Here is a 14,988-nt window from a genome sequence, read left to right as displayed (position 1 = left end):
CAGCACTCAATATTTTTTGAATGTTGAATGAACAATGAATAATTTTTTAATGGAGCAAGAAAGATATTTAATCTCACTATAAACTATATAATCTCACTATTATAAATTAAAACCACCATCTGATAATCCCATTGGACTAGCAAAAAGTAAAACATCAAACATGAAGTGGGTGATGATGTGTATAAACTGGAAAACTTATTTTTTTAATAATATTTTTTTTAAAGATTTTATTTATTTATTAGAGAGAGAGAGAGAGCACATGAGCAGGAGCAGAGAGGGAGAAGCAGGCTCCCTGCTGAGCAGGGAACCTGACAGGGAGCTTGATCCCAGAACCCTGGGATCATGACCTGAGCTGAAGGCAGATGCTTAACCAACTGACACACCCAGGCACCCATTAACTGGAAAACTTAAAAAGTGTTAGTCAAACCACTTTGGAGATCAGTTTGACAATATCCACATGAAGCTGAAATTGCACATGACCTAATAATTCCATTGCTAAGGGATACACTAGCTCAGGTGTCAGCAAAGTACGCCCTGCCAAATCTGGCCTCTTGCCTCTTTTCTATGAGGCCCATGAGCTAATGGCTTTAACATTTTTAAATGGTTGGGGGGAAAAATCATGTTTCAAAACACATGAAAATTATATGAAATTCAGATTTCACTGTCCGTCAACTTTTACTGGCACAGAGCCATACTCATTTGCTTAGGTCTCATCTATGACTGCCTTCTTGCTAAAATAACAGCATTGAGTAATTGCAATAGGGAGTGTTCAGACTAAGAAGTGTAAAATATTTACTATCTGGCCTTTTACAAAAAAGTTTGCTGACTTATGCCCCAGAGAAACACACACATATGCACAAGGAGAAGTACTTTTAAAAAACTTCATAGTAGCAATATGAAACATAGGAAGGTATTCAGAGTAGCAATGTAATAGTAAAAAAGTGGATAAAACCTAACTTTCCACAGAGGAACATATGAACTGTAGTATATTCACACTATGAAATCATAAATGGCAATGAAAATGGAAGTACTAGAACCACTCTCATCAACAATAATCTCTCAAGCAATGCTGTAAGAATGAAAAATGTCTGCAAGTTGCAGAAAAATACAGAACGTGATTCACAAAATGTTCTAAGACATGCAAAATAATTTACACACACAGTTTAGAGATACATACAGAAAGAGTAAAGTACATGGGGTGCCTGGGTGGCTCAGTCCATCAAGTATCTGACTTCTGATTTTGGTTCAGGTCATAATCCCTAGATCGTGAGATCGAGTCCCACATCAGGCTCCACACTCAGCCTGGAGTCTGCTTGAGATTCTCTCTCCCTCTCCCTCAGACTCTCCCCCCACTCATGCATGTACTCTCTCTACAATAAACAAATAAATCTAAAAAAGATTAAAGTACAAAGAATTGTATGAGAAAGATCACTACCAAATCAAGGATGGTAGTTACCCCTTGGAGGTAGAGGATGCAAAAAGGACAGGGTTCACCTCACCTTCAACTGTATTAGTAATGTTTTCTTTAGGCTAGCAAGTAGGAAATATTTCTTAATAATTTTTAAACTATCACTATAAGGTTTTACAATAATGAAAAACAAGAGGGGTGCCTGGGTGGCTTAGTCAGTTAAGTGTCTGCCTTCAGCTTAGGTCATGACTCCAGAGTTCTGGGATTGAGTCCTGCATCCGGCTCCCTGCTCAACAGGGTTCTGCTTCTCCCTCTGCCCCTTCCCGCCACCGCACATGAACTTATTATGAGCATGCTCTCTCTAAGAAAAATAATGAAAAACAGGATAAATTTTTTAAAAGGATCACTGTGACAGAAGTTAACTTCTGCAACTCAGAAATATAAAAGCAGTAAAAATAAATAAATAAAGAGGAATTAAATGCAAATGTCAGAAAATCTCAATTAAGCCAATTTCAGGTGGCTCTATAGCAGTATAGCCCCAGTCTTTCTCAAGAACCTACCAGAATTTCCAAGGCAGTCGCTTGGAGCTCTGACCCACCATGTTACAAGTCTGAGTACCCTGCTGAAGAGACCATGTGAAGAGGCCTTTACACTCCATGGAGAGACAAGGGGCTACCTTTCCATACCTGCCAGAGTCAGACATTTGAATGAAGCCATCTTGGAACCTCCAGACTAGCCAAACTACCACTGAATAACTCCCACAGATGCTACATGAAGCAGAAAAATCACCCAGCTGAGGTGATTTTCTCTATAAAACCTTTGTACTTTGGCACAGAAGACAAGACCAACAGATTATCAATACTATCTCGAGATGAAGTCTGAATATATTATATTCTTGGGAGTGATACGAAATTAGACTTCTCTGGGAGCCACCAAAACCACATATTCTTTGCCTTAGGATCCAGCTACTGTTCAATGTTCTCTTGGTTCCGTGGGTTTCTATGGACCTTTTGGCAGGATGCCAGCACACATTTAGTTTTGTCCAAGGTCATTATCAGGCAGCTATTTGGTGCTGTTGGTTTTGGTGTTTCTGGAAGCTCCTTGATCTTCTACAAATCAGAGATATCAAGTGGTGGTATCTTATCCCAAAGTACTGCAGGGGGTTCTACCTTTACAAAGAAGACACAATTCTAAAAATTCAGTCATCTCAAGCCTGATGTACACAAATTCCAAGGCCAAGAAATGAACAACTCAAATGACTGTCAGATTGCTTCTTCTGCTCCAAAGAAAGGTGAGAAGATTATCAGAGTAAGAGACGGCTGCAGTGTCCAGGGAGGTGGGCCAATGACACTTTAATGCTGAACACGAAATGTAGAATTCAATAAGGAAAAAATTGACAGAGTTTCACAGTAAGCTTAAATTAGAAGGTATATTTGAGAAACAGATAAAGCTTGTAAACAGTGAAGACAAAGGAGACTCAGGAGTTGGTACTCAAACTGTGAAGGAAATCCTAAAATTCTCAGCCTTCATTGTTATTATGACAAAACTAAATAATTCTTTGATAAATGTCCTGTGATGATAATAGAGAATGGCGACTATCCTAGGGTGAAGAAGGATTAAATGCCAAAACATCTGGAATCCCACTTCATCCAAACAGTGGTCATAGCAGTTATGGAGGCAGAGAAGATACTGTTTTCATGGAGGCAGAGTCAAGGTAGTATCTTCACTATGTTTTCAAGATTTAGTGGCAGATTCATACATAGGAGGTTGTGGGATAGAAAGTTCACAAATTTTTGAATGAGGAAAGACAACAAGGTTACTACGTAGTCTACAAAAAGTCAAGAAATTTCTAGCTCTTTATGTTCTGAAAAATGGCTTTAATCTTTGCAAAAAATGAAAAAGTGAATTTACTATTTACTGGACACAAGTACTGCTTTTTTTCTCCCTGCTCTATTTCAAAGATTGTAACTCAGTTAATGTGAGAGGGGGAAAAAAACCCAAGCATGAAATGTATCTGAAATAGCAAAAAAAAAAAAAAAAAAAAAAAAAAACCCAAAAAACCCAAAAAACAAAAAAAAAACAAAACAAAACAAAACCCAAAAACACCTCCAAAGGCAAGATTAGAATATGGGTTTATTGTATCATTAATCAAGCCTGTAACTTCAGATGGCCTCAAGGCAATTGCTATTAACTTGGAATAAGGCAAAGTGTCTAAATGCCCCCATTTCCCTAAGATTGTCCCAATTTTAGCACTGGAAGTCTGTATCCTCAGGAGACAAGAGGTCCTAATTTTTAGCGATGGATGCAGAAAACTCTGTAAAGTACAAAACGTAAGATAACCCAAAAAGTAGGGGCTGAAGCAACACCATTTTTAGTGTCAAATGGATATTGCATAGTTGGTCTACCTTCTGTACTTGCTACCTTTGTTTTTTTAGCTGATGTTGGCCACTATAATTTGCAGTTCACAATAACAGATCACCATCCACGCTGCATCATTCTAAGCAATATATACAACTTAGGTGGGTTGTAATTGTGATCATTAATAGGTGTCTTTGACTTTGTATATTAACTGCTGTGTTTTGTACTGAGATAGTATTAGCTTAATTTTTGATATTATAAATAGTATGACCATGTTTTCTAAGAGTTTAGGTAATGAAAAAGAGAAAGATTATAGTAACAACTCCCATGACCCAGAGATCACTGAATGAAAGAAAAAAGGAAAGAAAAGTTTCTAATATTCTTCCTCTTTTATTCTTACTTATGCTTATCTGGACTCAAATTCTTCAATCAGTCCCTTACCAAAGAAAAGTCAAACCAATGACTATTTATGTTGCTATTTGTATCTGTGAAACAAATTACAAATTGTGTGGACTACTTTGTTCTGTCTTTCTATAGCTTCCCAAACCGCCCAGCTATCAGAAACTTTTGGATCTTATAAGAACTGTCATTTTCAAGTTTAAGAAATACTATGACTTTGTTCAAAGAATTAAAAAAAAAAACAGGTAAATGGGAGAGGAAAGGAGGCTGTATAGATTAAAGAGAACTACAAATTCTTTGCCACTCTTCCCACTGAAAGGTGGTCCACTTCCCCTCCCCTTGAAGTTGGGTTGATTTTGTGACCTTTTTGCCAACAGATATGGCACAAGTGACTAGGTAATTTCTCAAGTTGGGCCTTAAGAGATCTGTGATTTCTGCTTTTGCCATCTTAGAGCGCTGCTTCATCAGTTATTGGTAATTCCCCATAATTCCCTATTATTTTTCCTTCTCTAGTCCAGCCCGTCTGTCAAAGGGAAAGTAAGTAAAAGGAAGAATGGGTGAAGCAAAGGGATAAAGAAGGAAGGGAAAGAGGAAAGAAGGAAGGAAATGAAGGAAGTTAGGGCTATTTGTCAGATCCCAAGCTCCAGTTTCTATTTTCCCACCGACTTCTTCTAGGTCACATAACCCTTCTACAACTCTTGATTTCCTCAAATACTCAACATAGTTTAGTAATGGCAACAGAAACAATCAACTTATGGAAGTGTAGATATGTGGACTATATAATTTCATTCCCTCTTGCCTCTCTGACTACACCAGTCAACCTATAATATCAATTGACAATCAACTGGCTTGGCTTACTCGGTAGAGCACACAACTCATGATCTCCAGGTTGTGAGTTCAAGCCCCAGGTTCGTTGGGTGTAGAGATTATTTAAAAGATAACAAAATGAAAAAAAAAAAAAACTAAAAAAAACCCCCACAATAATCAGCTAACACCTAGAAAAAGAAGATTGTAAGTGAAAGAAAAAATAAAACAAATTCAAATAAAAGCAAAGTCAGTATGAAAGAGAAGGAAAGCAAGAAAAAGACGTTTTTCTCTTCTCTGCCTACTAAGAAAATCAATATAATACCAACTGACACACAGTGCTTGGGATTATATGCCTGGAATTGTTCTAAGAATTAAAAATGTATTAATACATTTAATGTTCATGGCAATTTTATGAGGTAATTACAATTACTCTCCTTGGTTCACAGATACGAAAACACAAAGAGGTTAAGAAATCTATCCAAAAAAAAAAAGAAATCTATCCAAGATCACACAACTAGTAAGTGGTAGAGCTAAATGTTGAATCCTGGCATTCTGGCTTCTGAGTTCATGCTTTCATTGTTGTTGTTGTTGTTGTTGTTGTTGTTGTTGTTTTTTGAGAGAGAGAAAGAGAAAAAGTGGGGAGAAGTGTCAGAGAGAGAGAAAGAGAGAGAAGCAGATTCTCTGTTGAGCAGGGAACCCTATGTGGGGCTGGATCCCAGGACCCTGAGATCACGACCTGAGCCAAAGGCAGATGCTTAACCGACTGAGCCACCCTGGCGCATCTCTCATTGCATTTCTAATGAAAATGCCATTCTAAGTGATGTTCTACTCTACTGTTCCACATGAGTACATGAAATCAATTCAACTGGGACAAAACCAGGAAATAAACATACTTAAATAAGGAGTAATTAAGGAATGATAGTGTGATGTAGTTTCTAAAAGTAGTGCTGTCAAAAGAAGAAGCAGGGATAAATGGAGAACTTTGTGGTGTGTTCCACTTAGCAGGTGGAAACTAAAGACCTTGCTCATATTCATGGCATGCCAATCACTTAGAAGAAATTGTGCTTTAGTTCAACAGGTCCTATGAAGTATTTACAGTCCCCAGTAAAACTGACAAACTGATTGGGTTATTACACTTTCATGTAAAATAAAAGTATGGTTAAGGGGAAATAGACAACACTTTTCATTTGGAGACTTAATAAATTTTGCTGGTATAGAGGGCAACAGTGCAATAGTTGAGCATCCGGCTTTTCAAGCTAGTGGTCAAAGTCCAAAAGGGAGCTGGACCCAAAATGAAAAGAAAACAAAGCAGTTACATATGTATATATACACACAAAAGGGACGACCAAAAAAATGGGAGAAAATATTGGCGAGGCAATTAGTTGGTAGGAAAAAAAAAAAGGGCAAAGGGAAATAAAGTTAGATGTAAGTGCAATATAAAAAAGAAGGAACAAATGAGAGAGGAAGTAGATTTTTTAAAAGTTCCACAGAGGAGAAAAAAGGGGGGAGTTTTTGTTTTTTTTTTAAGTTGTAAGAACAAGCTAGTTACCATCTCCTTTGCCCTAACTGATCTTGTTGATAATCTTTGCTCTTCTCTAAAGCATCTTTTTCCATGTGGTAGCCAATGACTTTTGGGAAACAAATCTGATAACGCTACCTCCAGTTTCATCTCATACCATTCTCTTTGCCAGCATCACACTGTCCTCCTTTTAGTTCCTTAAACATGCCATGCTCCCTCTATTTTATTCCCTCTGCCCGGAAAGCTCTGCCTTCCCACCTTTCCTTTTCCTACTCACCCTTCAAAGTGCCTAATTAGATCAAATTCTTGTTATTTTTCTTTTTTTTTTAAGATTTTATTTATTTATTTGACAGAGAAAAACACAGCGAGAGAGGAAACACTAGCAGGGGGAGTGCAAGAGGGAGAAGCAGGCTTCCCGCTGAGCAGGGAGCCTGATGTGGGGCTCAATCCCAGGACCCTAAGATCATGACCTGAGCCTAACAACTGAGCCACCCAGGTGCCCCTAAAATTCTTGTTATTATAAATAATTCCTTTTGTTGTGCCTGACAGTTCTAATTTTACATTTATAAGTGTGATTACTTGATCATTGACTCTCCTCACCCATGGAGAAACCATTTCTTTTTCTTCATCACTGTGTCTCTCACAGTACCTACAACACTGCAATTGCTCAATAAATACCTGTTGAATGAATGAAGGAAAAGAAAAACCTGCCAAGCTATTATCTCATGGAGAAAAGGGGTACAAGACAACCATATGTGTACAGAAGAAAAAGAAACAAAGAGAAACAAAACAATTTTAGTGTGATACTATACTAAAAAAATTAAGTGCAATAGTAGCCAGTAGATCTCCTTTTCCCTAATGAAGTCAGAAAAGGAAACAGAATTAACATTTTACTTAGTTATAAGGAAATGAAACATAATTTAGAATATGGATGACAAATAAGCATCTCAAACTTAATTTGACCAAAGTAGAGCTATAAATTCCTCATTCCTCTCTGTCTACTCCGTTTCAGTAAATGGAATTACCCCCCAACACCTCCAACCAAAACTCTAGGAGCCATCTATGATTACTCCCATACTCTGATCCTCAAAATACAATCCATCAAGAAGTCCTGTAAGGTCTACATCCAAACATACCTTCAGTCTATTCACTCTTCCCCAATCTCCACTGCTACCACTCTACTTCAAGACCCTCTGTTGGTTTTATTTAAGTATAGTTAACATACAATGTTATATTAGTTTCAGGTGTACAACATATTGATTTAACAATTCTATATATCACTCAATGTTCCCTACTGTTAAGTGTAGTCACCATCTGTTACCATATAACATTATTACAGTATTACTGACTACATTTCCTATGCCGTACTTTTCACCTCTGTGATAATTTTATGACTGGAAGTTTTTACCTCCTAGTACTTTTTATCTATTTATCTATTCTAACCCCTCTTTTTTAGAGTACTCCAATATTCTGACTCAAGCCCCTGCTTTTACTATTCCTCCTCTCTAAATCATCGTACACAGAACAAAGTGATTTTTAAAAAGATAAATCATATCATGACACTCCTTGGCCCCAAACTTTTCAATGACTTCCCACTTCTTAGAATAAAATAAAAATTCAACATCTTGCATGATAGATCTACTGCCTCTCTTTTTATCACTCTCTGCTTTGCTTGCTACATTCCAGCCACAATGACCTCCTTTTGTTTCACAAATGGAACCATGTATCATCTCGAAACTTTACAGGCATCATCTTCTCTGCCATATTCTCAAGTATCTCACAGTTAAGGTGTTACCTTAAGTAAGGTGTCACTTTCTCAGGAGGGCCTTTCCTGATTTTAATACCATATAAAATGGCTTTTCCATTCCTTTATTGCTCTGTGTTATTTCTTCCAGTCTTTATCATACTGCTATCATCTTGTTTATTCCATTAACACCAAATTGTTCCACGTGCAAGAAATATCATGGTGAAAAGACAAAGTCACTGTTTTCAGGGAGTTTATATTTTTGTAGGACTGAAAAACATAAGCTTATCAAGTGATAAGTGCTACTGTGAAAAAGAAAATAGTATAAGGGAATACCATGTGTTTGTACAGTGCCTAGCACAGAATAGGTGACTATAAATACCTGATGAGTAAATGAAAACCTACTTCAGTTTTTCAATAAGTCTACCAGAGAGTAAGGAAAGTATACTGTTTATGTTTAATATTAAATCCTAAGCCTATGGGGAAATATTCTGAAAACACATAAATATGGTAGCAACAAAAATGTATGGCAAGTTAAAGTGGAGTATTAAAGTAGAAAAAAAAGAATTGAACACAAAAAATACTGGCATCATTCCATTTATTTAGAAAGATTCAGTACAATACATAAAAATCAGATATGAGAAACTGAAATCCTTGCTTTCCCTTATGGTCATATTCTAACAAGTTACCATTTGCTTTGTTTATGGGAATGCTGAATGAGACATGGTGAAACTCATATTTATTGAAACTGTACATTCCTAGACCCTTAAGTCAGATTCAACTTAAAGCAATAGTTTGAAATTCACAATCAGCCCTGTATTTGTTGGCTTTATTTATGCTCTTCCCATCCTCCCTATGCTCATCTAGTCAGAATTTAAACTGAATCAGAAGCCCTATAGAAGTCCCAAACTTACTGCAGTACAAAAATACAATCAATCATCTGCATACTGAATGTACTAAGAAAGCATCACAAGCCATCTTTGGAGGTTCCAATATCAAAACAAAAAATATCAGCACAGCACCACCTGTAACACAAGGGGCACCACACTCAGTCTCTGATAGGTTATCTATTCTGGCCAAACAACAATGGAGGTAGAACAGAGCTAATATGAAATGAACTCAGAAAAACTTTGGAAGCTTTCCACATCTTCTTACTAGGAATCTCATATAAAGCTCTCATCACCTTTAAGATTTTTTTTTTTTTTTTGCTTTGGTATATTCAAGAAAGACTTAAGAAAATTAAGCTTTCTTTTCCTATTTGCCTCTGTTAGGCCCAATTCGTTCATTAGAGTAATTCTGAGGATCTACTGTAGTCCAGGCACTGTTCCAGGTGCTGTTAATAAAACTGTAAGCAAGGAAATACCTATCTCTCTACACCCTCTTATAGAATACCTGTACCACAGTTAAAATACACTTTCTTAATCCAGAAATGTTTCTAATTCATTATTTTTTAAAAGTACTGCTTATACTGTATATGAAAATCATCTTTGTGAAATTATCCAGAGTGGTTAATCCTTTTTAACAATCACTGCACAACAGACTCATTTTTCTAAACATATTTATAAACTCAATATATATTTAATTCAGTGTAAACACTGAACCCACAGTCAAATTAAGCAATGTGAACAGTCAAGTTCCTGGTCCACAACCACAACGAATTTACCAGTATTGGGGGGGGTCCTTATTTATATGGGCAATGAACCAATACTGTTACCCATTACCACCATTCCCAACAATAACATACAGCCTTTCTTAAGACTTACTTAATCCATTCAGAGCAAATGTTTAACTTTCCCTCACAAGTGAATAAAAATGGAACCACCCAAACTTTGTCTATTAGCTTTGGTGACCGTCCCCATATTGACATTGTGAATCTCCTTCTCTACTTTCAGATAAATTATTTTATAAAATATCTTTAGCAAAACACATCAGACATGGCCAGACTTCTTCGGAATACTGGCTGCATTAGGAAGCCTAAAGCTCTGCGAAACAGAAAGAGAAGAAGGCGTACATAAAACATATCCAAGTAAAACTACCTCTCCCCTCCCTACTTAGACTGTCCCCCAATTTCACCCGACTTTAGCAATCTGAAACTTTCCATGAACACCAAACAAGATCTGAATGCAATCTACTCTCATCCCTAGGCCACCACCAAAATATGTTAAAATGTCAAAGACTTAACCCGTGCACTCTCAAAGGACACCCACCAACTCCAGCTCGAATCTGGATCCATAGCCGGAGCCCTCCTGGCTTTGTCGGCCCAGGCCAAGTCCCCCCACCCCACCCCCGCACCGGCGGACTCGAACCCAGNCCTCTGCCGCCCCCCCCCCAACACCCAATGCGAATAACTGAATATCCGGAGACCAGGGGGCCACACTTTCCTGTATTTCCCCACCCCACTCCCTGCAAGGGCAGAAATAGATGTACCTTCCAGAAAAGTAATCTCCCCAGCGCTGCCGCCGCTCTTGCCAGCCGCCATCTTCCTCCTCCCACGCCGCCTCCTTCTTAATCCATGGCCCACACCACCGCCGCGCTCGCCGGGATGAGGGGCCGCGCCGCAGGAAGGTAGCCGCCGCAGGGTTGCGGGCCTAGAACTCGGCCGTCAGGGGGGCGGCGCTCCCACGTCGAGATGGGCCTACACAAAGCAGGCCAAGCGCTCCCGGGCCTGTCCGCGGGCTGGGGGGTGGCGAGGCCCGCGGCCTGGGCTTCTCCTCAGGCCCCTCCGGGAGAACGCGAGCGGCGACGACGGCGACGGCGCTTCCCGGGCCCGGTTCCTCTCGGCCCACGACTCCCCATCCACCGCCTACCCAGGCCGCCTGAGACGCTCTCCCCAGCCGCGGGCCCCAGGAAGAGAGGTTGAAGGCGAGCACACAAACACACCTCCCTTCGTCCCGGGCCGTAAAATGGCCGCAGTCGCCGCCGCGCCGGGGCGGCGAGGTCTTCGCGACCGTCAGGCGCCCCCAGGCCCTTCGCTCTCTCTGCAGCCGCCGCCGCCGCTACAGCCGTCCGCCCACCCCGCCCAGGCGTGAATGCATCAGCGGAGGCCTTTGCGACTGTCCATGTGGACAGGGGTGGGTCTCCTCTGCCACCGCCTCGCGTCCGTCGCCACAGCAGTTCCAGCCGCCGCCGCCGCTCCTCCCCCACGGGCGCTGGAGCTGCCGCCCGGCTCCCGCCCCCACCCCGACGCCGCCGCCCCCAGCGCCGCTCCCCCTCAAGAGCCCGGGCTCCGCTCGCGGGCAGAGCGCTCTGCAGCGCCGCACCGAACACAGGCTTGCGGCTCCCTCCGCCGTGGCTCTCGGTAGGGCCAGCCTGCGCGGCGCCGACTCGGCCTCGACACGTTTCGCCCCAAATCTCGACTGCCGAGGGCCCCATGGCAGACTTGGTGTGTGAGCGCTTCTAAGCCAGGCCGGTGATGAGTTTGGGTTCTGTGGCACCACAATTGCCTAAAAAATGTTAAAAGTTCCTTTCTTTGACCAGGCCTTAGAATTTAAACCATAGCTAACTGAAGCGGGAAACAGTGAAGTAGTGTAATCACATGTGTAGAAAATGATTTGTGGTCCTCATTCATTTTTTAAAAAGTTTTCAAAATAATTTATCAAGGAAGATTCTACAGTACATTGTGGATGACAATGTTAAAAAAAAAATGCTGTCATATGTACCTAAGACTTCAAAAACCATTCCCTACCTTACGAGTCAGGCCTTATAATTAATTGCAGGTTATTATTTCACGTTTTGCTTTTCCTTCTTTTCCTTTTTCCTTTGGCTTTTTAAAATTATAAAAATAAGACATTCTTTAATGAAAATCCGAATACAGAAAAAGAAAGAAGTTATGTGTAGTTCCACCACCAAAACTCGATTCCTTTAGGTGCGTAGTCCTCTAAGCGAACATTTTTCTTAAAGCCCTTGCTCTCCCTCTTTAAAAAACGAAAATCTCTGCTATGTGTCAGTGAAAATTCACTGTGAAGATGATGCAGAAAAACTATGATTCTGTGCAATCTTTGAGGAATGAACTAGTCTAATTAGTTTAATTGTCCTGTCAGCTAAGGCATAAGCAGAAAACCTTTTCCTTTAAAACTTCTTTTAAAATCTTTTCCTAAAATGAATAATCTTTCCTGATTTAGTAAAAGTAATATAATGAATATAATTTATTATACTTTGTTATTTTTGTTGAGTATATTGAATGATCTAGTTGTGATGCTCTGTGACATACAGTCTGTGCCAGTGACAGTATAATACTGAGGCGTGTAGTTAATAGGCATATGTGGTTGACTGGACTCATTTGTACAGACTCCAAAATGCAGTTTTAAAAAATAATCTCTGATTTAAAAATACATGCATCCTGGCTTTGAAAATGGAAAAAGGTGCCAGAAGTCAAGGAATGCGGGTGGCCTCTGGAAGCCAGCTTCCAGAAAAGGCAAGGAAACTGATTCTCCCTTAAAGCTTCCAGAAAGCAAAGCGAGCACCTTGATTTTAGCTCAGCAAAACAACATGTTGGACCTCTGAGCTTGTAAAACTGTAAGATAATACATTTTTGTTAAGTTGCTAAGTTAGTGCTCCTTTATTACAGCAGCCATAGAAAACTAATATACACATAGAATGGGAAACAAGGTGGAGTTATATAAAAGATGTCTTTTAACCAATCTGTTTTAGGATCTTTAAGACAAAGTCCTTTGTTTTATTTTGTGTGTGAATTTCAGCTAATCTTTATGGGAACATATAATTACAACTTTAAAAGTGTGGCATCAAAATCACTTGGAAAAGCTTGTTAAAACAGATTGCTCTACCCAACCCCTAGAGTTTCTGATTCAGTGGGTCTGGAGTGCGCCTGAAAATTAGCATTTTTAATATGTTCCCATGTGATGCAAGATGCTGCTGATTAGGGGACCACATTATGAAAACCATTAGATTAAACAATCTCTAAATTTCTTTCCTTTTAGTTTAATTTAGTCTATGAATCTGAAATTATAAGTAAAATGATCAGTTTCCATATTCAAGTATAAGATTAAAGATATTTTCAGGAATCACTACTCTTCCATATGAACCTTATCAGCTAAGAACTGATAGTATCATGTATCTCTTTATTTAGGTATTCAGGCCTAGAAAACTTCAGTTTGAGGACATGTCCCTGAAGTATAGATATATTTAGTATACTTACAAATACAAATTAGTAGCCCTTCTTTGTATATACATTTTGAATGACACCCAGGGATGTTACTGAGAATGCTTTTGAATATTAGAAATATGACTAATTACAAAACCAATTCTCTGTTATGTAGTCAATTTTTATTAAAAGTCTAGCATGTCTTTATTGTTTAGCAAATTTTATTGAGATGTAAGCTAACTTGTTAGTTGTCATATTAAACAATTTAATTCTGACATAAAAGATAAAAATAATGGAGAAAGACTATTTTAGGTTTGAATGCATGGGTAATTACAGTGGATATAATAAGCTACTTTATCTTTTCTAATTCCATTAAAGAAAATTTAGAAAAAAAGAAAAACAAAACAAAGCAGGGTCCTGCCACCCAAAATTTTAATTCTAATGCCCTATCTTCTCCAATGTCTTTTTACTCAGTCTGGTCACTCACTACCAAGTTTGAACACTGGGCCTACTCTTCCATACTCAGTAATGCAAACATCTGATCTCCAACCACAGCGGTCAATGACGATGACCAGAGGACCAACATCTACAAAGGTACACAGTCATCCTGTGCAAACAGAATTCAGAGGAAAACAGAGTTAAGACCAACTACAGGATCCTTTGGAAGGACACAAGAACATGAGACCCTCCCCAAAGCTACTCCTATGCTGGGGTTCTTGCTCAACAAAGTGTTGCCATCTACCCAGTTTCACAAACTAGAAACCTAGGAATCACTCTTGACTTGCTTTTTAGATTAAATCTACATCCTTGAATATATCTTGAATCTATTCACATTTTTTTCAATTCCAATGAGCCTACTCTAGTCTTAGCCACGATCACCTCTCAGCCATACTACTGTAATAACAGCTTCAAACAGGCCATTCCATGTTCTGTACCCATCCTCTAATCCATTTCTCACACAAAAACTACAATGATTCTTTTTTAAAAATCAGATCAAAGCACCTTCCTGTTTAAACCATTCAAAGGTTTCCTGTTGCTCTTAGGATAAAATCCTAAATCCTTACTTGATCTACTGGGCCCTCCCTAACTACTTCATGAGCCTCATCTTAATAGCATTTTCACCTTCTCAGTTAAGCTCCAACCATTTTGTATTTCTTTCATTTCCACAAATGCTTCATCTTCTTTTCTACTTTAGAGCCTTTGAACATGTTTTATCCTCCATCCTAAATGTACTTTTTGTCTAAATAGAGTCTCGCCCCAGTAGGTTAACACATGTCTGCTGAATGAATGAACAAATGAAAACAACATGTTTTAAATATTCTCTGCCAAGGAAAATTCAGAATCCTAGAATTCTAGAACCTGGATTCCTTAGAAACCATCTAATTCAAACTTCTCAGAAGTCCAGAAAATGTCTTTGCCCTAAGTAACATTGTGATAGAAATCTATGATAAATACCCTAAAAAGGATCAACAATCCATATGTGAAACTAGGGCCTGGCTTTGAAGATTACAGTCAATGCTGAAACAACTTTTAAAAAGGGCAGGAACTGACAGAAGGAGGACTTGAGTTGGTAATGGATACATAATAACAAAGATTGCTCTCTATGGCTACAAATTCTTTTTTTTTGTATCATGGCTGGCTGGCGTTTCCTC

General features: G+C 39.1%; 1 protein-coding gene across 10 annotated transcripts in view; it reads right to left on the bottom strand.

Annotated features, from left to right (window-relative positions):
• SENP6 (SUMO specific peptidase 6) overlaps positions 1–10,786 on the bottom strand; it is a 129,685-nt gene extending 118,899 nt beyond the window's left edge. For all 10 annotated transcript variants that reach the window (XM_034648243.1, XM_034648247.1, XM_034648252.1 and 7 more), the window contains exon 1: positions 10,663–10,786. In XM_034648243.1, the coding sequence (XP_034504134.1) occupies positions 10,663–10,714 (52 nt within the window). In that variant the 5' untranslated portion in view covers positions 10,715–10,786. The remainder of the gene's footprint in view (positions 1–10,662) is intronic.
• Positions 10,787–14,988: the final 4,202 nt, after the last annotated feature.

Source organism: Ailuropoda melanoleuca, chromosome 19 (genome assembly GCF_002007445.2).
Source record: "Ailuropoda melanoleuca isolate Jingjing chromosome 19, ASM200744v2, whole genome shotgun sequence".
In the NCBI taxonomy this organism is placed as follows: domain Eukaryota; kingdom Metazoa; phylum Chordata; class Mammalia; order Carnivora; family Ursidae; genus Ailuropoda; species Ailuropoda melanoleuca.
This window is presented reverse-complemented; position numbering and strand designations above follow the sequence as displayed.